Source organism: Podarcis melisellensis (genome assembly GCF_964234715.1).
Source record: "Podarcis melisellensis genome assembly, chromosome: 4".
NCBI classification, from domain to species: domain Eukaryota; kingdom Metazoa; phylum Chordata; class Lepidosauria; order Squamata; family Lacertidae; genus Podarcis; species Podarcis melisellensis.
Genome location: NC_138531.1, coordinates 65,048,012 through 65,072,306, shown reverse-complemented (window position 1 = coordinate 65,072,306; position 24,295 = coordinate 65,048,012). Strand labels below are relative to the sequence as shown.

Genomic DNA, 24,295 nt, shown 5'->3' with positions numbered 1-24,295 from the left:
TCAGTGCACTTATAATACAGTCTGTGAGTTTAAATGGGCAGAGATTTGGACTTAGATATGAGAGTCCAAGGTTCAAATTCTTGTTCAGTCATAAAGCTCCCTGAGTCACAATCTCTCAGACTAATCTTCTTTGTTGCCAACCTCTCATAGGGTTGCTGCAAGGGATAAACAATATAATTTCGTTTCTCTCTCATTGTTATTAATAAAATACCTCTTTCCTTACAGATTTCAGTCTGTGACAGTAAGAACCTCTCAACTGAAGAGCTGAGCAGATCCACCACTCAGGAGGAATTAAAGAAAGCTAATAGCCTTCCTAGTTTAGTTCATGAAGGCAAAAACGCCAGTAATGACAGACAGCCCAAAGAAGGATTTTTCCAGTATCTTGGGAGTTTGTTTGGTATTGCTTCAAAATCATCCTACAAAGAAACTGAGCATTCCAACCTTGGAGATGCATGCCACAGAACTGGCAAAGACTTTGCAAGTCCCCCTAGTCACCAGGAACGTGGACATGCAGACCACCCAAAACCAGAAATATTTGTCATTTCAACACCTGGAGGTGACCAGACAGCAGCAAACAAAGAGGAACAGGCTAACTTTGTTAAAAGCACCAGTTCTGGCTCACAGGATTTACAGAAAGCACAGGAACAATCTGCTGAAGCATCCAAGTAAGTTTTTTCATTTGTCTTTGCACAACCTCAAGAGAAAGGTATGCTCAGTATTACAAAATGTTTTAAGATATCCTTGGGACATCCTTTTTCCATTTCTGAAAGATGCTTACAAGTGGCCACAATATTAGAATGCTATGGTAATAATGAGTTTTAATGGGTTAGTAACCATAACTGGAATTTAAGGCACACCCTAGCTTCTCTTTTAAATTTTCCAATGAAAGTCACAAAATGATGTGATCCTGATTTGCATGATTAAATCCTGGCCTCATAAGCCACGAGGCAGAATTAAGAAATCAACTTCAAACCAAAGTTGACTTCTAAATCTTGCCTTGTTTGGAAACCATTGACTATAGTTACAGAGATATTGTGGTGGCAATCAATATATCAAACTCTCCAAGGACTATCAAACATCTTTTGGCCAGACATTTGGAGAGGCTATTATTCATCTTTTGGCCAGACATTTGGAGAGGATTGGCCAGACCTGGCCAGCAGTAAATGAGTTGGTTGTAAGTTTACTATTACTATTACATTGTATTCTGATATTGTATGCTTTTAAAATAAAAACACAAATAATGGGTAGGTATAGTCTCCTGTGGATGTTCACCTGATGAGAGGAAGCAGCAACAGCAAAGGGATTGTGCGTTAGTGCACAAAGGTAATGCATATCAAGCCGATATTTGATTGTGTGAATGTGTCCAAGGAGTTGCTCGACTCCTAAGCATTCTTACCAGGGAGATAGCCTTACTGAATTCAACTGGACTTGCAGTACAATAATTAACTTGCTTACTTAAAGCTAGGTTTTTCTTTTAGGTCATGCAGATTATTCTACATAGGAAATATTGTTTAAAAAGTTTGCCTTTGTTCTATTTTTTAGAGCAGTAATATTGTAGCAACAAAGAAAAACCTAACCAAAGATCATATAAACATAGTAGTATATAATGTGAAATATAAATATCTCCTAAAAACTAAAGTTTAGCTCAAGAAAATCTCGGGCAGATCAACCCAAAAGCCTGGGGAAGGAAGGTAAAGCAAGCCAATTGTATGCAAGTGCCATATTCAGAACCCTGCAGAGGAATAGTGGGTGGAGAAACATTTAACCTTTATTCCTCCCTGGAGTTTCAGGGGGGTTTTTTTAATGGACCAGCTCTAGAACTGGTGTGTTGTGTGTGTGTCCCCCCCCCCCCCATTTCAGGGAAGTGTTGGAACAGGAAGGGCTATGGAGGTCCCCGTCTCCAGAGGCAGGCCTCTCTCTCCACTCCTAGATATTATGTGTTCCCTGGGGCCACAGGGCTGTGCAATTTAATTGTAGAATATGTATGTTGTACTTACTTGTCAAATTGCATCCTTTCAAAACTATTTTTTCATTAGGTTTTGCAACTGCCCTTGAAATGAACAAGAAACCAATTCCTAAAGGGTATGAGAGGAACAGTTACTTAAATACCTGGGCGGGATGGAAAAAATATATCTGTGAGGCCAAGGTCAAGGGGATGAAAGAATCACCATTGTCTCCACCTTGTTTTATTTTGTTAATTATTGTAAAGTTCCAAGACTTTCAATGTTTCCTTCTGCTTTTGACTTGGTGATTAGTATTTTCCATACTTTGCTGCTTTCCAGACTTGGAGATTTTCCTGCAATGATTAAAAGAGGGGTTATTTCAGGGGAGAGGAATGAAAAGCCCAGAATGTTATAGTCAACACATTTAACTGTTTCGTTTTCTTGGAGAATATCAAAACATTACATCAAAATTCCTGGGCATATTGGAGGTTGGAACCATCTCACTAGTATTTAGCCAATTTAAATGGTGTATAATATGCATAGATAGTGAGTAATTTAAATGAGGGATGCAAGGGATGTTTGGCAAATGATGCAAATAGTATTCCTGAAATGTAGAAGTTCTTGAAAACCACTTTTGTTGTAGACAGAAAGCAACACTGAGATTGTGAGTTCTCAATTCTCTAATGGCTTGCTTTAAATGAAAGTGTTTTGCTTCTATAATCAAAACTTTGCCGAGAGAACAAACTTTAGTGAAATTGGATCAGTGTTGTTGTTTTTTTCTGTTTAGTCCATCTCTTGAAAACATGATATTTATATCCTGCCGCACCCTGTGCAGCTAACTATAGTTAAAACATTAGGGAAGTACAGTTCTGATCATTTGAATAAACTTCTTAGAACACAAGTACTGATTGCATATAACTGCCAAGTACGAAAACTAGTTTGGCAAGCTCACATGCCACATTAGTGTGTGATTTATGACTGGTTTTCATGCCATGTCGATGACTGCGTAGCCCAAGTTAGTCTTAATTTATTCCGAAAGTTCATGTAGCATTCCTGTCAGTGCTGTGAGAGAAGGAAATGCTGTGCAAATGCAAATCAAACCCTTTTGCTGCATTATAGTGAATGGAGAAAGTAGAGAGTGGTTAAGTAAAAAAAAAACAGATGAAAATTCTAATAGCCTGAGCATTTCTAGTGTGTGAGAGCAAGGGAGAGAAAGATGGAGCGTTAAGAGGAGTGACACAAGATGGGCTGCAGATGGAGGAGAAGAGAAAGAGAGCTGTCAGTATATGTGCGTGTGCTTTCTTACGACACAAAACCAAAGTTATGAGATGCGATTATAGTAGAGCTGTAGGTTATAATTCTTGAGACATAGGAAGATGTTTTATACTGAGTCGGGCCATCGTTTCATCCAGCTCAGTACTCACTGCACCAACTGGCAGATGACCACGATTTTTCTCAGTCCCCAGAGCATGTGCTCTACCACTGAGCACATGCCCCACCATTTCATTACCATGGTGTGGCAGGGGGTGGGGGAGAGACTATAGCTTTTCTTTTATGCAGTTGTCATTCAGATGAAAGGCAAACGTGGCAATGCTTTTGTTTTAGTTAATATTGGGGTATTACAGAGCATTGGTGGTTCAGTGGTAGAATTCTCGCCTGCCACATGGGTGGTCCAGGTTCTTTTTCCGGCCAGTGCAACTTGCGCTTATCTGGAATAGCTCAGGTCTTAATCTCAGGGTTATGGGTTCGAGCCCTATGTTGGGCAAAAGACTCTTGCGTTGCAGGAGTTGGGCTTGATGATCCTCATGGTCCCTTGGAACTCTACAATCCTGTGACCCTATAACTTTGTATCCTGCTTTTCAGACCTTAATGCAACATATTTCTGTCCCTGGAAAGGATCATTTAGAAAACCTTTGGTCCTGGAGCTGATGAAAGTGAAGCTATTATGAACATAGGTGTTTGTAACAGCAGATTTCAAATATTTATTTCTACTAGCTTTTCAAATTTATTGGCATATTGCACATAGTAACAATTTAATAATAATAATAATAATAATAATAATAATAATAATAATAACAACACCCTGCCCATCTGGCTGGGTTTCCCTAGCCTCTCTGGGCAGCTCACAGCATATATCACCAGGGATGGATGGCACAGCAGAAATAAAAGATAGAAGGATAATCCTACACAAATATTATTGTAGTTTTGGTTTTGTTAATCTAGATCAGTGGTTCCCAATTAGGGGTCCAGGGACCCCGGGGGTCAGTGGAACACACCCAGGGGGTCCACAGCCCCATCCCTTGCCTCCCCTCAAACTAAAATTTTGTCACTTTTGCATGGTAATAACACAAATTTTATGGTCTGTGTTTTTTTGTAGTATACCTAAAATCTTTTGCTTATTAGGGGCTACCTCACATTTTGTTTTTAAAAAAATGCTTTGCAGAGGTAACTACCATAGAGTTATCAAAGTTTTCAAAAGTAGGGGGTCCGTGGCTTGGCTTTTGAAAAATAGGGGGTCCTCAGTAATTAGCACTGGTCTCGATATTCTGTAGTCAGTGGCACATCTCTTTAACACCTATGCCCTTGAGGTGTCCTCTGCCCCCACAACAGAACTAAAAAATCCAGCTACTGTGTGAACCTTTGCATTCTGAGGTTTATTTTGTAACCCCTGTTGGAAAAGACTCTGTTTTCCAGGCTGTGAGCCAAGGAAGGTGGAATTCATGAGTTCAGCTTGCAGTACATTGCAGGCGACAGATGACAACATATCCCTTGAGCAAACACAGCCAGTTGATTCATTGAAGCAGTCACCCCTGACAAATGTTTGACACTTTTTATTAGCTGTTGTTAGTCCAATGACTTATTGTTTGAAAAACTGGACAGTAGCGAAAGTGTTTTGCAGAACACTTCTTAGAACATAATTCTTGGAAGATGAGTATTTATGATGGGTTACTTGCGAAGCAAGTTTAGTACCATTTACTTATCTGAATGTTTAAAGAAGTAAAAATGTTTCCAGTCAAATGCTATTGTTCCCATTTGTTATAAATGGGAAATGTAAATATTTAAACATTGCTCTAAACATGACATGTATCTTGTAATAACTCATTTCTTAGAGGAACTTCAGGTGTTGCTATATGTTGCAAGGATCCGGAAATATAAATGGTTTGTGTACTGCTTTTCATTGTACCGTATTGGCCCGAATATATGCCGCAGCCGAATATAAGACACACCTTTTAAATTCAAGGGGGGAAAAGAAAAAAAAGTCAATACCTCAATATGAGCTGCTCCTTTAAAATTCCGCAGGCACTCACACCCATTCTGTTTTACCGTATGTCTGTTTCAGCAGCAATAGTGTAAGAGTCAATTTTTGTCAGGTCATGAATTTAAGTCACACTTTAACTTTTCATGGTCGGAATTTGGGGGAAAAGTGAGGCATATATTCAGGCCAATACGGTATGTATGTAATGATAAATGATATGAAGTGGAACGTGTAATATCTGTTTCTCTGAAACTCTGTGTTGTGGTATGGGTGTGCTACCAGCAAAAACAACAGTTCTGTGCACATTTCTACCAGAAATATACAGGAGCTCCATTTGAAACATTAGAAAAAGGTGAGAAAATAGCAAGTGTGATCGGCTTGCACTTCCTGTAATAACTTAAGTAGAAAGAATAGGAAGTGTGAGCCAATCACACTTCCTGTTCCCTGTGCATATAATAACAATCAAAGCTGCTCTCTTATAGTACTGATTGATAAGCCAAATGTGAAATTAAAATGTCTTGCACATCCTAATGAAAGGCATAAATCGCTAGAGATAAGTGGAGTGATATAAGATTAAAAGTTCAGTTTTTGTATTTTATGCTTGCTTTCCACAATTAAGTTTAGAGGTTAACTTTAACCAAGAGTCAGAGTCATCAAAATGCCAGCATTATGAAACATCGGCCACTAAACAATCTTGTATAATGTTGTTATTATTCCCTCTGAACCATTTGCTACAAAGGAAATCTTGATAAGGTTTCTTCTCTAAATGTTATCTATCAGTAGCCATTTCATCTGGTTGCTGCAGGGGAAGAGATAGGAGAGCAGGGTCTTTTCCATGGCCTGGCTGAAATACTAATCCAGAAATTTCTATTTCTGTGGGCGCTAATTGAGTTTTTTAAAAAAAACTCATTATGTGATCTTAAACACCATCACTTGGAAGAAAGTCCTATTGGTTTTAGTAAAACTAGCTTTCAGGTATTTTATATTTTGTGTATACTGCTTAAAATATTTATATAATTAAGCAGTATATAATTCCTGTTAAATAAAATTAAAATATGAAAAATCCATAAATAGGTTAAGAAAGACCTCTGAACTACTTTCTTACTTAAAGCCCCACGCCTTTAAAAAAAACAAAGAGCAACAGCAATTCATAGATCACTGTGAATGCCTGTAAAACAAGCAATAATTTAATTAGGTTATGTGTTACATCAGCCCTTGATTTCGTCAATAAATTAAGATTATATTTATATTTAGGCAATTTTCTAAATGTCTGAATATAAAATATAACTGGAGAAGGACCGGCCAGTGAAATAGTCAGAGAAGCTGTGGACTTTCTCTCCTAAAATCAAGCTGGATAAGTATTGGTCACAAGGGGTTTAGCTATGACAAATCCTGCCTCTCTGTCATAGATTATTTGGCACCTCCTCTTCTTCAGCTGCTCCCTATCAGCAGCCCTGCCAGTTGACGTACAGCAGAGGGAGAGATGAAACAGCAGGGCCCACTCCGTCAACTGGAAGAGAATAGCAGCCATTTAGCTCCTGCTCTCCCTGAACTCCAGCTATTCAAGCTGATGTTTATGAGAATTGTAAAAAATGCAAAACTGCTGCTTGAGTCTCCTTGTTTTCTTCTACCCTCCCCATCCCCTTTTCCTTTTGGAACATGTCTTAAAAATAAAAGCAAGACAGGTTTACAATATGCATACAACTGCTTAGTAAATTTTAGATGCTATAAAACAAGACTGTGATTAGCTACAGAAAGTTACAAAGCCCATATCTTCTGTTGTAAATAAAAATACGCCCTTTTCCCTTATAGGGTATCCAAGAGCCCATACAGAGTCCTTACATAGGTTCCCTATTGGTAGGAGAAAATAACAGAGGCCAACCAGAGAATATCGAGAAGCAAAGCAGCTAGTAAGCTTGATCTTTATTGATCTGTTGCAACAGGGTGCTCCCCTCACATGCAGGAAAGGAGGAGGACCCAGAAAAATGCTGTGCAAGGGTTTATAAAGACTTTTGAAATTCCCATCCTGTAGATCAAGACCACCCCCCAGAAACATCATACATACATCACGTGAGGGGTGTAACCTAAGACCACCCCTCAGATACATCACAGAAAAGGTGGTCTTAAAACAGAAATTTCAATATTGTTTTTCTCTTATCCTTGTTTATTTCCTGTCTGGCAGGTTACTTGATTGGATTGCCTGAGGAGCCTGGCCAGTCTTTTGTAATGATAATAATAATAATATTTTTTTATTTATACCCCGCCCTCCCCAGCCAAGGCCGGGCTCAGAGCGGCTTACAAGCAATAATAAAAACAAGATGAATGATTACAACTTAAAAACAAAAATAAAATACAACATTAAAATAATGGAACATTAAAATATTAAAATGTAGCCTCATCACAGGAGGAGAAGAAAAAGAAAGAAAAAAAAGAGAGAGGGGGAGGGAATAAAATTGGCTCCAAGCCAAAGGCCAGGCGGAACAACTCTGTCTTACAGGCCCTGCGGAAAGAAATCAGATCCCGCAGGGCCCTGGTCTCATGAGGCAGAGCGTTCCATCAGGCCAGAGCCAGAGTTGAAAAGGCCCTGGCTCTGGTTGAAGCCAATCTAACTTCCTTAGGGCCTGGGACCACTAGGGTGTTGTTATTTATGGACCTTGAGGCTCTCCGTGGGGCATACCAGGAGAGGTGCTCCCGTAGGTACAAGGGTCCTAGGCCGTGAAGGGCTTTAAAGGTCAAAAGCAGCACCTTAAATCTGACCCTGTACTCCACCGGGAGCCAGTGCAGCTGGAAAAGCACTGGGTGAATATGCTCCCATGGCAGAGACCCCGTGAGGAGCCTCGCTGCAGCATTCTGTACCCGCTGGAGTTTCTGGGACAGCTTCAAGGGCAGCCCCGCATAGAGCGAATTACAGTAGTCAAGCCTGGAGATGACCGTCGCATGGATCACTGTGGCCAGGTCAGGGCGGGAAAGGTAAAGGACCAACTGCTTGATGCTTGATGATAAGGCTCACACCCTTATTCAAACACAGACATACCCTTAAGACAGGATTTGTGAAGGAAGAGACAATGGGGAGGCTTTTCCATTTTGACCTTGCAGAGAAAACATTTGGTCAGTTTAGGAATCAAAATGGTTCCAGGTTGGTCTTTCTGTGCTGATCTATGTATGTGCGGTTATGAACATTACCATATATCTAAGACCATAAAATTCCTATCACACTTCCAATGTATAAGGCTCATTAATTGAACTTTTAACAACCTCTTTTATAACATACAATTTATCTGCGATCTCATTGTACACATATGCACCTTGATCCAGTTAGGCGAATGAGGAAGTACGTGCGCCAACAGGTAGTGCATGCCTTTCTTTTCCCTGATCCAGCACTGAAAGTTGTACATGCAGAGCCATTCCTAAAAAGCTAAAATCCCCAAGCAGTTGTTATGGCAGAGAAGTGTAGGGCAGAATCCACCCAAATCCTGCTTCACCTTCTCCACCAAATAGTAATGATTGGCAGGACATTTCTTTTCTTTTCTTTTAAAGCCTCTGTGCCTGCTAGGTTGAATCAGAGTCTTAATCTCAAATCTTCAGCATGTTTTTATGTCATGTGGTGTTTACTCACAGAAATGAAGATCTGTATGGCTGTATTTCACAGTAATAGGCTGTGATCCAGGAAAATGTATAATGCATGTGGAAACACGTTTTCACACATGGAAGTGCTATTTTCCTCATGCATGTGGTTTGCCCAATGAAAATCAAACAGTTTCCACATGCATAAGCCATCTGTGTTCTAATTGTCTACTTGTTCTCCTTTGTTCCTCATACCCAGTTGTATACAAATTATGCACCCTTATAGAGATATTTAAGTAGTTTATTTTGTGCACGTTGTTTCCTGGGTCATGTGCTATATTTACAGATAATCTAGTACAGTAGTTTGAAAGTTCGGTTCTGAAGGTTTCTCGTTAATTTAACTATGTCTTTATTTTTTACTCTTTTTTTGAAGGCATAGCCTCTTATTCTATTTATATCAAACTATATCTTTTGTTGACTTAGGTAATAAATACATTGTAAGTGAACAGTATATATTCAATAAACTCTATGACTCAGAGCATTTATTACTGGCTTTTTGGCTACACCTATTCTTTAGTACAATTTTAAAGGTCATTCAACAATAACTGGATGTAGGTTGCTATGAAATATTCAACAATGGTGCATGGTTGTTCTGTTGTGAAGCATCTGAGTCAGACAATGTAGGCAGAGCTTTCTTCACGACCAGGATTTTCTTTCCCACGTTGCATTGTTGACTGCATCATTCAGGGCTGCCATGGCATAGCTTTGGCTATGAATTGTGCTAGATGCTCATTTCCCCCTGTAAGCTAATTTGCTCCTTCCCTGCTCGAGCTAAATAGAATTTGTCAATCTGAATTTTAAATTCTATAATTCCCTTTCTTGGTAGCTCAGAACAATTGTACTTTTATGAAAATAGATAATATATTTACAGAGTGTGTTGAGCTGATTAAGTTTATGTGATACTTTGCAGGTTGGTGGTGGCCATGCCAGCATATCCAGTTTAAAATTTTAATATGGTTCTTTTTTGCTTTTTCATGTGCACATACTTGCAGCTACATTCTTCCTTATCTCCATGTGTAGTCTTCTCTATTCCTGGCATTTTGAACAGCAGCTGCTGTTGGAAATGGAAAGGAGAGAGGCAGTCCTTACTTCTTGTGGGTCATTCACCTCCTCTAGTCCTTCACCCAATCCTCTTCATACGGGCTTTTTTCTATAAATTAATGTCTCTAGTCTACGATAATCTGCTACAGTAGAAGGCTGTAATTTGGTCTATCTGCTGGCAGTATTGGTGATTAAGCAAAGGAGTAAATGAGGATGGATGCTTCCCTGTACCTCACTGTAAGAAGTGCTGAGTAATAAACAAGTATAAAGAAACTTAGCACTCTATGGTTTGGCCCTTGTCAATACCAATGGAGAATTATGCTTTGCTTTCTAGGAATCTCAGCAATTTAAGTGCATTGATTTACTGTAAACGGAATGAAAAAGGAGTCTAGAATAAACTTTCTGGTCATGGCATTGCAGATATTTTTCGTGTACCTTAAAATAATAGTAGAATATTGGTTATGAATTGAATCATGAATGCAAAAATCTCTGGGAACAATAATAAAAACAAAAGGCTCAATATCTTTTTTTAAAAAAACATGCCATTTTATAAATAATAATCTCTTTCAAACGTTAGCCTTTTTGTATTGGTGCTGTGGCAAAATCTTGGCCATAGAAGACTTAAATGTCTGGAGCAGCTCTGAAGTGGATAGACAGATGGTGCTGTTGGAATATATAATCTGCTCCCCCCCCCTCTGGAGACTACGAATGGCACCTGAATAATGTACCGATAATCTGTCCCTGCTGCATTTGTATTTCACCGATTAGAATTAACTGGGCTTTTAAACTGTATGCTCAAGAAGAATGTCATATTTGCTTCGTATCCCTTTGGTCTTATAACACATGTTTAGTCTTATAAAATTCATTTTTTTGCTTGAGAGTGAGAGATTAAAAGGCTTTAATTCATGTATAAAATGACATTAGCCCCACAGATAGCCTTTAAAGATTACATCCAGATGGCAAGTATACATAGCAGAAAAGCACCAGTTTCTCTGTAGCCTTCATAGAGCTGCTGATTCATATGTCACTTCTAACATGCCACAAGGGGCTCATGATGAGGTTTGACTTTGTTCTGAAGTGGCCATCTGATGGCTTCAGGCACAGCCAAATTGTAGTTTAATTTGCAGTGCTTCTGCTCTTGAGTTTACAGTGATATGGTGAGCCATGCCACAGTCTGGTCACAATTTGTAGTCCCAAACGAATCCAACATTCACTCCAATTGCAGTAACACTCTCTCTCTTTTACATGTGGCATCATTTCTCTCAGTTTCACATCTAGTTGGATCTCAGTTCAAAGACACTTGCTCATCACCCAGTAACTTACTGATGGCTTGCATGTATACAATTAGCACCAATGATTAAATACTATAGACAGGGCTTTTGTATCACCTCATACAATAATTTTAAATAGAGTCTGTTTTTCCACGAACAAGTCATTGAATGATACACTGACGTGACAAGATGCTGTGTAGCATATATGTATGTGTGAATCAGTCCTGAGTTAAATGGTAAAGGAAACAGGCCTTACTTACAGATACACAGTCATCATATACTTTTAATTAAAATTTCCAGTGGATCATAAATGCACATGAACACAACAGACTGCATCTGACATTTGACCAAGTCCAAGTATTCCACTTAACTCCAGGAAGAAAGACTCAGAACTGTATCTGAGCTCTCTGAGCTCTAATGGTAGACCATTACTGTAAATCACTACATGAATCGGGGGGGGGGGGACCTGAGGCCTTCCAAGTATTGTTGGACTCCAGCTCCCATCAGCCCCAGCCAGTATGGCCAATAGTCAGGAATGTTGGAGGTTGTAGTCCAACTTCCAGAGAGCCACAGGTGTCCCAGCCCTGACAAGCAATTAGGGTAACATGGACGTTTTCAGAAAGAGGCAGGCAAATGCTACTTTTGAGGATTCTGTTGATCATTTTATAATCTGAAACAATGCAAAGTAGATAAAATGAACTACTTTCATTTGCAAACTTCATCCAAGGGTGCAGATCACCGGAGTTAGGACACAATTATTTGACAAAAATAACTTTACGTACATGTTTCTGCCAGGGGTTAGACATGATGACCCACAAAGACTTCTCCTCAGTGGTACTATGAGTCAATAGCTATTTAAAAATCTCCACTAATTACACCTGTAATGGCATACCTAGATATTATACATTTGAGTATTTAGATGGGTGGTGGTGGAAAATAACTATTAATCATGATGGCTATAATTCCTTCAGTATCAGAGGCAATACCAGTTGCATGGGGCCATAAGTGGGAGAGAGCTATTGCACGTTTGTCCTGTTTGTGGGTTTCCCATAAGCATCTGGTTGGCCCCTGTGAGAACAGGGCGCTGGCCTAGGTCTGATCCAGCAAGACTCTTCTAAAGTAGAAACATTGCTTTACATTTTTGAAATAAAAGAGACCAGTGCCTATTGTACTAATCTCTCTGTGTCTGTTTAAAATTTCATTTTATACAGCTGAGTATGCCTAGGAGCTTTTGCTAATGTTCCAATAATGATATTTCTTCTTTTCCAGGAAAACAGAATGTGAACTGGGTGCACCTGCAGTTACTTATGCAACATATCGAGGTTCTGCAAGAATTAAGCAATTGCTTAAGAAACAAGCGGAATTGGAGCAAGAAAAACAAACCTCAACCAGCATTAATAGCACTACAGCCAAAAACAAAGAAAATAGGACTGTAAGCCTTCCAGACTCAGAAACTACTACAACAAAGACAGAATCTTCATTGAAAATGAACTCGGGACCTAAGACTAACGATGACACAAAGGATTCACAAGCAAACGTATTTTTGGCAGAAATGGATTTGGGGGGAAATTCTCTGGATGTCTTGGGCAATTGTGAGCACAAAGAACTGAAGAACAAAATTACCTCGTTGACAGAAATGGAAACAATCAAAAATTGCATTGAGGAACTGGTTTCTGTGAAACATACAGCAGTTTCCAGCACACCAGAACTTAATAGGAACCTTCTGTTGGAGCCAACACTGTTGCAAAAGAAAGCCAATTTCAGTTGCCAGAATAGAGATGCTGTTAGTATGAGTTCAGAAAATAGCAGATTGCTTGAAAATAGGGAGGAGGTGTTAGGGGAAATACAAATGGAGATTCAGTCAATCAATGCTACCACTGTTGGCTTTCAAAAAGGAATGCAGTTTTGTGCTTTTTCTAACACAGAAACAAAAGAGACAATGCAAGAGGAGTTTTTTTCACACCCCAAAGTAGACTTAGGTGATAATGAGCAACAGTTGCTAGAAAACAAAGGTCCCTGCAGTAGTTGGGCTGAGGATCAATTCAAACTAAAAGCAGAGAACCAAACATTGCATTCGAATAGTATTATAGGTAGGGGACAGGCAGTTAGCAGGGTAGAAAGTGAAACTGAAGAATCACACCAAAAAGTGACAGAGCAGAAGGAGAAAAACATGCAGATCATTTCACCAGATGAGCACTTACCTCTCCACGAACAAAAAGTTGGAGAAGAATTGCAGTTGGTGTTGCAGGATACAAATTGCAAAAAAAGTGATATATCAGCAGGAGTCGGTATGCTTGCCTCAGTCCAATCCAAAGAAATGGTTCAAAACATAGATATATTTGGCAAAAGCGATCTAAAGTGTGAAGAGGCCACTGAGTCTGTGGTACTTACAGATGTACAAAACAATCATAACTTCCCCATGACGTCTGAGAATGGAACTAATAATTTTACCAATGATAATTTGTATGTGCCTGTGACACAATTTGACCATGTTAGAATGACAGGTGCTTCTCCTAACGCAACTGAGGTAAACCATGCCAACACATCTTTGTTAGCTGCTGAATATGAAAATGTGGTGTCTCGGGTGGCATCAGCTGCCTTAGAAACAGGTGATACCAGCACTGAGGAGGCTGTGGGCACTATGGATGGTGCCCCTCTTATCCTTAAGGCTAAAGATGACAACTGCCATATTTCTGAGAATGTTGAGGATGAAACTCCGATTGAAGCATTGACTGGTTTACATAGTCCTCTTCCTCTCGCTGAAGACAAAACCAAGCCCATCAAATTAGAGAACTCAGAACTTAAAAGCAACACAGGCACTACTACAGTGGCCAAACCTATTCCATCCCTTCTTAAAACTGCAGAAATTGTGATATCTGCACACAAAAATGATCCATTAGTTGATGAAATAAAAAATCAAACTGAAGCAAAAATGGTTTATGAAACTGAAGAGGACATCTCAATAGGTCTACCTCCTGCCTCTTCTTCTAAAGAGACATGCTTCCCCGAGATCTCTCCTCCTGTTGTGAAATCAGAAGAAAATAGTTATTTATCATTTCCTTCTTCTCCGTTATGTGTCTTGGTCGGTAACTCTTTCATCTCTGGAGATAGCAAAATCATTTTGGACGATGTGTCTAAACCTGTCCTTAATTCTGAAGATCACAGTTTGTTGGGGGCTTTGTGTTCTTTGGCTGATAAACAGGATTGCACTAACCAGTCTCTAAGTGATTCTGCGGGGACTATCAATGGTAAAATATGTTGTTCTGCCTCTACATGTGAAAATAACCAAGTTATCTCATTGTCAGAGAACTGTGGACCTGGGAGCCTTCTTATTGCTACTGAATCTGGGTGTGCAGGTCAAGTTCCTGGAACTTTTTTGGAATCTGAAAGCATTCCTGAAACTAAGATTACCTTTGACACTGCTGAAATTGCTGATAGTAGAAGTGATATTTTACTGCGCTCTGAAGAAATGAAGGATATGTCTGCCTCTTGCTTGGTAGACTCTAGATCTAACCTGGCAAAAGAGGATCTTCCTGTTTCTACATTTGAAAATTTATATACTTTCAAGCCTGTGTCACCCATTACTTGCTTTAAAGATAGCTCAAAGCTTAGTTCTCCTGCCTGCGAAACATCAGATTTTGTTTTAGACAAGAATCATTCTCTTCTTATTGATTCTGAAGAAAAGGAGGGCAAGGTTTCACCTAAATATAAATCAAATAGTCTACACTCTAAATCAGTGTCAGAAGCAGAGTACCCAGTCCCCTTCTTGTCCCCAGTTGCCTGTCATGTGGAAGCTATAGAACCTGTAAAGATAGTACTAGGGATGTCTTTCACTACACAGCAGAAAAAAGAGGAGCAAAGAAATTCAGGCCAGCTAAATCTTCATTACCTTGCTGCTGCAGCTGCTAATTCAAATACCTTTGAAATGGATGATCGAGAAATTACAACTTTGTTTACAGAATCAAGCAGCCAGTTTTCTGAGGAAGCACTGAATGATGTTGAAACAGGAAGGCAAGTACAAATTAAATCCCAAGACTTAACTGTTTTGCTCAAAAAGGCTGATGAAATAGTTGATGCAGTTCTGCGTTTAGCCATAGAAGAAATAAGATCAAAGCAAGCAGCTGGCGTCTGCCAGACTAATGACATTAAGGACAATTTATTAGGGCTCAGCCTTCAAAAAGATCAGAAAAATAGAAAAACGCTGTCAGAATCAAAAGAAATACAGTCAAGGAATTCATCATTAAAGCATTTTAATGAGGGTTGTATCAGAAAGCTTTCTGAAGTTAAAGCAAAAGACACACTTGGCACAAATATTAAAGATGAAAAAATACCATTTGACATTACAGATAAAATTGACCTACATAGTTCAATAGCACTAAAAGCAAAAGAAATAATTGATGATGTTATTAATGCAGCCATACGAAAAGTGACATATAATCAGCATGAGGACCATCTGAGCAATGGCATTCTTCAAAATTCAGCCCTTAAGTCCAACACTGAAGCATCAAAGAAGCTTACTACTGATACTGAATTAACAGCTAAACTTCCCAAAATAACTGAAGATCCTTTAAATTTAAGTCCAATATATGGAACTTCAGTATGCAATATAATCAGTGAAGGTAAAGTAGCAAACTCCTCAGCATCTTTGTATATTAATATTAAAGAAGACCACAAAGAAATAACAGGTGGAGAACAGAAAAATGAAAATGACTGGTCTGATCCCACAGCTACACTGGAATGCAGCCCTCCTATAGTCAATGGCAAAAACAGTAAACATGCCAATTGCACTATGTGCATGACAGATGCTGGTGAGGAAACAAAGTGGACAATTGATGATGAATCTGAATATTCCTCATATTCAATAAATGAAGATACTGTAATGGATGAAGTGCATTTGCCACCATTTGGACCTTTAGATTCACTTGGAAATAATCTAGGGAAGAATCTGCCTGAATATGTTTTTAAAGAGGGTGACTCTGCAGAAGTTGTAAGAGAGGAACCATGTGAAAAATATTATGAAATAGAAAGTGAAAAGGTCTGTGGTAAAATGACGAAAGCTTACACAGAGCCACAGAATGCTTATAAATTTTGCACCCAGTTCAGTATGTCTGAACGGCCTGTAATGAACAGCTCAGCAAAGATTGGCTTGAACTCAGATTTTTCCTTTAAGGAAGAAGCAGTCGTTGAGACAGGTTTAACAGTGCTCAAGGAATATTATCTGGATGTTGATGATGATTGTGGAAATGGAGATAAATCCCCCAAGTTATTTGCTTCTTCTCCACCAGAAGAGTTGGACAGCAGTTCTTTCACCATTTTGTATGAAGGTGCTCTTCAAGATGAAAGCTATTTCTTTTCAACAGAAGAACCAGATCATCCCTTATCATCCCTTCCTGACCAATCCCTGGATAATAATCAACATTTTCTTACGTGTGAAACTGTAAAAGGCAAACTTGAGTCTGTCCACCCTTGTGAACAAAGCAACCAATTAAACAATCTTTCTTCAGAAGCATTTGTGACAGTGGAAGCAAAGCGATTCAGTGTTTACCCTTTTTCTTTGTCTCCTATATATGAAGATGACAGTTCTCAAGAGGACTTGCTGTCTGCTGATGGCTCACCAGAAGATAATCCTATTGAAAGAGCCAACCAATCCTTGTCAGTCTTATCACTTCTTCAGTCAGTGTCTGAACGGTTAAGATCTAGCAGCCAATGGAATGAAGAGGAGGAAGAGAATATTTGTGAAGAAAACAAACCAGAGGATGAAAAAGAAGCATATCTTTCCAGTCAGGGGCCAAACAGCTTGTGCACAGCAGTCCCAGAAAACATTCATGAGAGGAGACACTTACATTTTCTTTCTAAGGAGGCACTTAACACAGAAGAGACCTTATCTTTAAGTTCAATGCCTTCAGCTCAGCTTTTACAAAAATCTGATCGTGACATAAGTTCTTCTTCAAAGAGTATATACTATGAAAGTCTGCAGAGTTCAAGAACTTATTCCAGCGAGAAGGGAACTCGATTTAGGAGTGTTTTGGTGCCAAAGGACCAGCAGCCTGAAAGTAGTGGCTTGCAAAAACCGGCAGCTTTTCAAGTGGTAAGGTGCTTTTCATTAATTTTATACGTGTAATGAAACTATTGAATGAGCATAGTGGGGTGGGGTTGTAGGCGTACATACACACATACATTTAGAGTATCCTATTGCATGTATTTGTATCAGCGTGTTCAGTTTTAATTGTGCCAGATACTTCAGTTTTGGTTTTGTTACTAACACAGTTATTGTTGAGGTTATGTTCACGTAATAATTAAGCTGGGGCAATAGGCATAAACACTAATCTTTGGGATAAACACATTGTGGAGAGAGAGGATTTCTTATATTCATGGGCTATTGTCTGGGGGCAGTTTACAGACATAGTGTGGAAAATTACATTCTTTCAGTTCACCCTGTGTAGAAGGGATCACAGTACACTAGCCAGGTGAAAAGAAAGATGATGAATTTCACTTAGCAGAAATGCGAAGCAGAACACTCATCTTTTTCTTGCCTGTTCTTCCCCAGCAAGGTGAGGTAGGGTGAGGGAAAGAAACTTCATGCATGAATCTTAAAATAAGGGTAAGAATATATTGGCACGTATGTTTATGTTTCCATGTGTGCTGCATCAAAGATGATGAGGACCCCTCATCTTCTATTGAATAATATGAGGAGAGTGTTTTGTATTAACATAAAGAGCCACACAGGTCAGGAATCATAGACTTACTAATGTTTAATCAACATTAGCTCCAGACACCTTTATGACCATTTTTAATGTTGTCTCAAAAGTTCATTCTTTCTTAGGGCATCACCCATGTTTGCGCTGAAAGCTTTACGATCATGTTTTTATTTGATATACCAATCTTGTATTTTCAAACACTTGTAATAAGTTTCCACTCAAGCTTGTCAGTACTGATTTTCACCACTAATGAAAAATATTACTATTTAATTTAACTGAAATTGCACAGACAGTTGCTCCACATCCACCTACTGGATACTAGCAGTTGGACTTGATGACCCTTGTAATATATGGGTATCCAGTGCAGATGTTTTAGCAGAGTGTTCGCATGACATTGATTATTTGCCCTCTTCAGCAGTGTGTCTGCTGCATTGTGCAGTAGCTGTAGCATCTGGACCAGAGCGCATTGCAGTATCAAGGCTATCAGTGATTACAGTGGCTGGGCTATTCTGTATTCCAAATACAGGCATAGCTGGCATACCGTATAAACCTGGTAAAAGGCACTCTAATCTACAGAGGTCACTTTTGCCTCAAAGGACAAAGATGTACTCTAAGCTATGTACCTGCTCCTTCAGAGTGAGTGCAACCCCATATGGAACAGGGACAGGAGCCACCTATCCACAGAGGCTTTACCTTCCCAGGAGTCAAACTCAGTTCATTGGCCCTCATCCAGTCTAATCTTTCATTCTTCCACTGGCTAGCACAGCTACACACCTGATTCAGATGCTGTGGAGAAATAGATCTGTGTGTCATCCATAGATGTAACCCCAGAGAGCAAGTCCAAGGGGGCCAAGGAACATGTTCTTAAATCCACTCTATGGAGTCAATTGCACAGTTATGAATAGAACCAATGTAACAAGAGTGCCTCTGATACCTATCCAGGAGGATACAATGGTCAATACCTCTGGTTACGAACTTAATTTGTTCCGGAGGTCTGTTCTTAAGCTGGAACCATTCTTATCCTGAGGCGCAGTTTCGCTAATGGTGCCTCCCGCTCACATCCTGCGGCAAAGTTCGCAACCAGGAGGAACTACTTCCAGGTTAGCGGAGCTTGTAACCCGAAGCTTGCATAACCAGAAGTGTTCGTAACCAGAGGTACCACTGTAGTATCAAAAGCCACTGAGAATAAGAGCAACAGGGTCACACTCCCCCTGACCCTCTCTCAATAAACGTAATCCTTGAGTCAGCCAAGGGCGATTAACTTCTAAAACCAGGCCTGAGCCCAATTGACATGGATCCAGATAATCAGTGTCATCTAGGACACTTGCAGTTGCTCTGCCACTGTCCTCTGCACTACCTAACCCTGAAAAAATGGTATTTGTAACTGGTCAGTAGTTATTGCACACCATTAGAGTCCCACAGCATTTGGAAGCCATGAGGATAGCTATTCCTAGCTTAAAGTCATGCTGCTTAAAAATATCTATTGTTGGTTCATTATAGCACTTAAATAATTCTTTCCTTGTTTCACTTTCAGTGTCTTGTTGGCAGGGAAGGACTCAAATGCAATCAAAGACCAGGAAAAGTGAGTGTGACCTTTTCACCGTATAAGCAAGTATGAGATATTGACTGTTTTGCCATGTACATTTGAGTGAAGCAATGGAAAGTAGGTAGATTAGGTAGGTAGGTAAGTAAGTAGACAGATTCTGCATTTTCCTTGGATGTACAGATGACTGGCTGCTAGGTTCTACTTTTTCCTTGAATGTAGTTGTTGGCTAGAGCAAACAACTAACAAAAACTTTGATTAGTTAATTTAATATGAAAAGTGTAATCCAACTTTCACTGATTTTGCTCCATTTAAACCAGTGATAATATACTAGTGTAAATGATTTGTGGATGACCCGTTTGATTTTCTGATTTGGTTTAGACTGCAGTTCTATATACTTTGAAGCAAGTCCCATGAAGTAAACATGACAAAGACCTTAAAGCCTTTATAAAGCTAAACACAACAAGCAGAATATTTGTTATATATGGGAAACTGAATTTGCTAGTGTTTCCTTAACACCATTGCATGTCATTTCAGATGGTTATTTGTGATGTTCACGGCAACACAATTGAAATTTATCATGATGTGGTAGATGCTACAGCCTGGGTTTTTTCAAAAGAAGCACTGATCAGAGTTGTCAGAGGATGGTAAGGAACATGCACTTTATGGGTGAAGTGACTGTTATTTATGTCCCTGATTTTAGTGAAGATAAATCAGGTTCCCTAAGTATGCAAAAGTTAACATATATGGTACTTAATTGTCATCCTATGATGAAATTAATATTTTAATGAACACTTGCTGTATTTCCATTGTTTAAATAATTACAGTTTTGTGGATTTGATAGAGAAATACGTAAAAATACAAATTTATCAGTTAAGGAAGGGATAGTCAACCTGTGGCCCTCCATGTATTGTTGATTTCCAGCTCCCACACACCAGCCACATGCCTATAGTCAGGGAAAATGGGAGTCACAGTCCAGCAGTATTTGGAGGGCTGCAAGTTTCCCTAATTTAAGGGAATGTTCAATTTTGAATGCTTGGTTTTTGAAAAACGTTAATCTAAAATTTAAAAATATGTCTTATCTGAACTGTATAAACTACTGTTACAAGTGTATGCTAAGTTATAGAACATCATATTTGAGGCATGTGCATATATTCGGGAATTTTGGGGAAAAAATTGTAGTGGGTTCATGTGCAGGAAAATGGTTTAAGGTACAGTAGACGCTTGGGTTGCGAACATGATCTGTGTGGGAGGCATGTACGCAACCCACAGCGCCGAGTCTGCACACATGCGGGTCGCAATTCGGTGCTCATGCGCAAAGTGCAATTTAGTGCTTCTCCACATGTGCCAAAACCCGGAAGTACCGTATTTTTTGCTCTATAAGACTCACTTTTTCCCTCCTAAAAAGTAAGGGGAAATGTGTGTGCGTCTTATGGAGCGAATGCAGGCTGCGCAGCTATCCCAGAAGCCAGAACAGCAAGAGGGATTGCTGCTTTCACTGCACAGCGATCCCTCTTGCTGTTCTGGCTTCTGAGATTCAGAATTTTTTTTCTTGTTTTCCTCCTCCAAAAACTAGGTGTGTCTTGTGGTCTGGTGCGTCTTATAGAGCGAAAAATACGGTAACTCATTCCGGTACTTCCATGTTCGGCGTGGTGCGCAACCCAAAAGAAAGCTCCTGGAAAAAATGTGGCTTGGAGTGCTACATGAAACTCATGAGCATTATGGAAACATCTTGGATATTTCCTGTGGCATCAGTAGTGACAAGCAATCCCACTCCAGGGCTGTGCACCATTTGGAAACTTTTAATGTTGAATGTTTCCCCCTGCATTTTATCAGACTTTGGAGACTGTGTCTATTTATAGGTGTCCACCCCTCATGATGACAAGCACTTTGCTAATGTATATTACTTGCAAACCATGTTAGAAATAGTTTCTACCATCTCCAGAAGGATTTCTAATTGCACAAATTTCAGATGACAATTTATAAAGCTCAGTTTATAAAGTAGCCTCCGAGTGGTTGGCAGGACTTTGCTCACCTACCTCCCCAACAGAGTGTTGCTGCTGGATCCTGAGAGGGGAGTCAGAGGGATGCAATGCAAGGTTCCTACAAGTACATCTACACTGCACAGAGCTTCCCCTGTTTTACCCTTCCCCCTCTCAGGAACTGGCAGACACACTCAGTGTTGAGAAGGCTGGTGAGCCACCCTGCTCTGCCTCTGTCACCCTGCTGACCACTGTTGCTGTGTGTGTGTGTGTGTTTCAGCATACAGTCATACCTTGGTTTTTGAACAGCTTAGTTATTGAACATTTTGGCTCCCGAACGCCGCAAACCCAGAAGTGACTGTTCCGGTTTACGAACTATTTTTGGAAGTCGAATGTCTGACGGGGTTTCTGCGGCTTCTGATTGGATGCAGGAGCTTCCTGCAGCCAATCAGAAGCCACACTTTGGTTTCCGAACATTTTGAAAGTCGAACGGGCTGCCAGAACGGATTCCGTTCGACTTCCAAGGTACAACTGTATATGGTAAAGAAATAGTACAATTTGTAATAAAATTAACCATGGCTTCTTACTAGTATTGGTGCTATGTTAGCTACCTCTTGGTAGCATGTTTACAGTGTTGTGCTTATTTTATTAATATAGCTGGATTATGTATGAGAAACCAGGATTCCTGGGTGAGAAATATGTTCTAGAAGAAGGAGAGGAGATGCTGCATGATCTATTGAATCCTCACATTGAGAAACATCAAAAGAACTTCAGAGTTGGTTCAATCAGACAAGTAGTGAAGGTGAGTGCTCATTGTGAGAAACAGATTCTACTGGCAATGACAGTAGAGTCCATTTCACTCCTCTTCTCCCGTCCACCATCTGTTAATTCCTTTATTTTGGTTTAGGTCACATCCACACCATGCGCTTAAAGTCATGGCTTTCCACCAAAGAATACTGGGGAATGTAGTTTGTTTTAAGGAGGGTGAGAGTTGTTAGGAGACTCCCCACAGAGCCACTGGTCCCAGCACCCTTAACACAAGTACAGTTCCCAGAATTCTTTGGGGGAAGCCATGACTGTTAGCATGTTCTGAATGTATGGTGCAGATGGCATCCCTTTTAGAGAAGACCCAGAACTCAATCTTTCTTAATGCTGCCCCTCAGACTTCCCTTTCCATATTGCCCATGTTAGGCATCTGCGAATGCAGTTGCTTTCGTGAAAGTTGGTATTTTATAGTGCTTATTCTCAGCACAGTCGTATCCAACAGCTCTTTAAAAAATAACCTGGACGTAGCTCAGGGTACTGAAGCAACACTGGTGCTCCACCATTGTCAGTACTCCTCTCTGCTGTGTACCATTCTTAACCACCTGTTTGAAGCCCTTTTCATGGAACCATGTTTTATGGGATGTAAATAAATACAGTCAAGGGATGCACAGCTCATACAGTCATGTTTGTTTTTGTTATCTGATGTGTTCTGCAGGATTGCAGTGTTCCTGAGATTGAGCTTTACCCACAAGATAGCACAGATCATGTTCCTGTCTGCATCCAGAGTGCAGTTGCTAATTTAGAAGAACTGGAAGTCAAACCACATACTCTTTTTGTGAAAGCAGGAGTGTGAGTGCAGGTTCCATTATATATACATCAGTTTGTGAACCTATAAAAACATGTAAAATGTCAGCAATCAACAGTTGCTGGCTGTTTCTAAGGCAAAAACGAAGAAACAAAATAATGGGTTGTTTCAGAAAGCAGCAGTAATTTCCAATTTATAGCATAGGTTATTATTTTGCTTATACTCTCTAGGGGAAAAAACCCTCATAAATTTAGATTACATTTTAATTTAACAGGGGCTTACACCCAAACAGGCATTGTCCTGTTTTCAAAATAAATACTTTTCCAAAGACAATTTCTGTTGCCATCAGTGTAAAATAAACAGATTTGGCTAAAATTAATTCTGTTTGCAAAAAATTTCCCGTATTCAGTACAACTATGGCTGCATCAAATCTTCATATAGAATACAATGTGCCACAATATTCAACTAAGCACTCCAAAATGTTCTTCCCATCATTTCTTTGCATTTGCTTTTTTTTTTTAACTTAGTCATTGCCCCTCTTGACAGCTGCCACTGCATCATTTTTCTTTTAAAATGAACATTTTCTGGCAGGAATCACATTTCCTGTTCGACTTCCAAGGCTCGTTCAAAAACCGAAGCATTTATTTCCAGGTTTTCGGTGTTCGAGTTCCAAAACGTTTGTCAATGGAGATGTTCGAAAACCGAGGTACCACTATATATTTCTAAATGGTCAACTATTTACAGCAATTATGCTGTTGAGTGGGTTCCTCATGGAGAAGAGACAATTTAAAGGCAATATGATAGCCATCTTAAAATATATGAAGGGCTATCACATAAATGATGGAATGATGGAGGAGCTTTGTTTTCTGTTGCTGCAGAAGACCAGACCTGAAGCAATGGGTTCAACTAGTAAGAAAAACCATTCATACTAAGCTATTAGGATGGGGAATCCTGATGGTATGAGCAGCTTGACCATGGAACAGACTGTTCCAGGAAGAAGTTTTTAAGCAGAGGCTGGATGGGAACCTTTATGGGATTTTGTACTAGTGAACTTTCTGCATTGGAAAGGAGTTAGACTGGATGGCATTTAGAGTCCCTTCCAGCTCTCTCATTATGTAATTATTTTCTGATGCTAGTAGTCAAAATAGGGCATTGGGCATTATCCAATGTGTTCAGGGGCAATACACCTCATAAATACTGAATTAAGCAACAGGACGAGTGTTGTTTTCCTTCATGCTTTTCTTATGGGCTTCCCAGAGGCATCTGACTAGCCGTTGCTGGAGACAGAATGCTGGGCTAGATAATTCTGCTGGATCAGATCAAAGGTTCATTTTTTATTAATTAAACTGCACATGAATCAGCACTGT

At 39.6% G+C, this 24,295-nt stretch overlaps 1 protein-coding gene across 1 annotated transcript in view; it reads left to right on the top strand.

Annotated features, from left to right (window-relative positions):
• Positions 1–24,295, top strand: part of CRYBG3 (crystallin beta-gamma domain containing 3) — a 59,420-nt gene that overhangs the window by 15,646 nt on the left and 19,479 nt on the right. The window contains exons 3-8 of the mRNA XM_081908853.1: positions 226–665; positions 12,405–17,223; positions 19,368–19,415; positions 19,914–20,023; positions 22,016–22,160; positions 22,839–22,972. Of these exons, the coding sequence (XP_081764979.1) occupies positions 226–665; positions 12,405–17,223; positions 19,368–19,415; positions 19,914–20,023; positions 22,016–22,160; positions 22,839–22,972 (5,696 nt within the window). The remainder of the gene's footprint in view (positions 1–225; positions 666–12,404; positions 17,224–19,367; positions 19,416–19,913; positions 20,024–22,015; positions 22,161–22,838; positions 22,973–24,295) is intronic.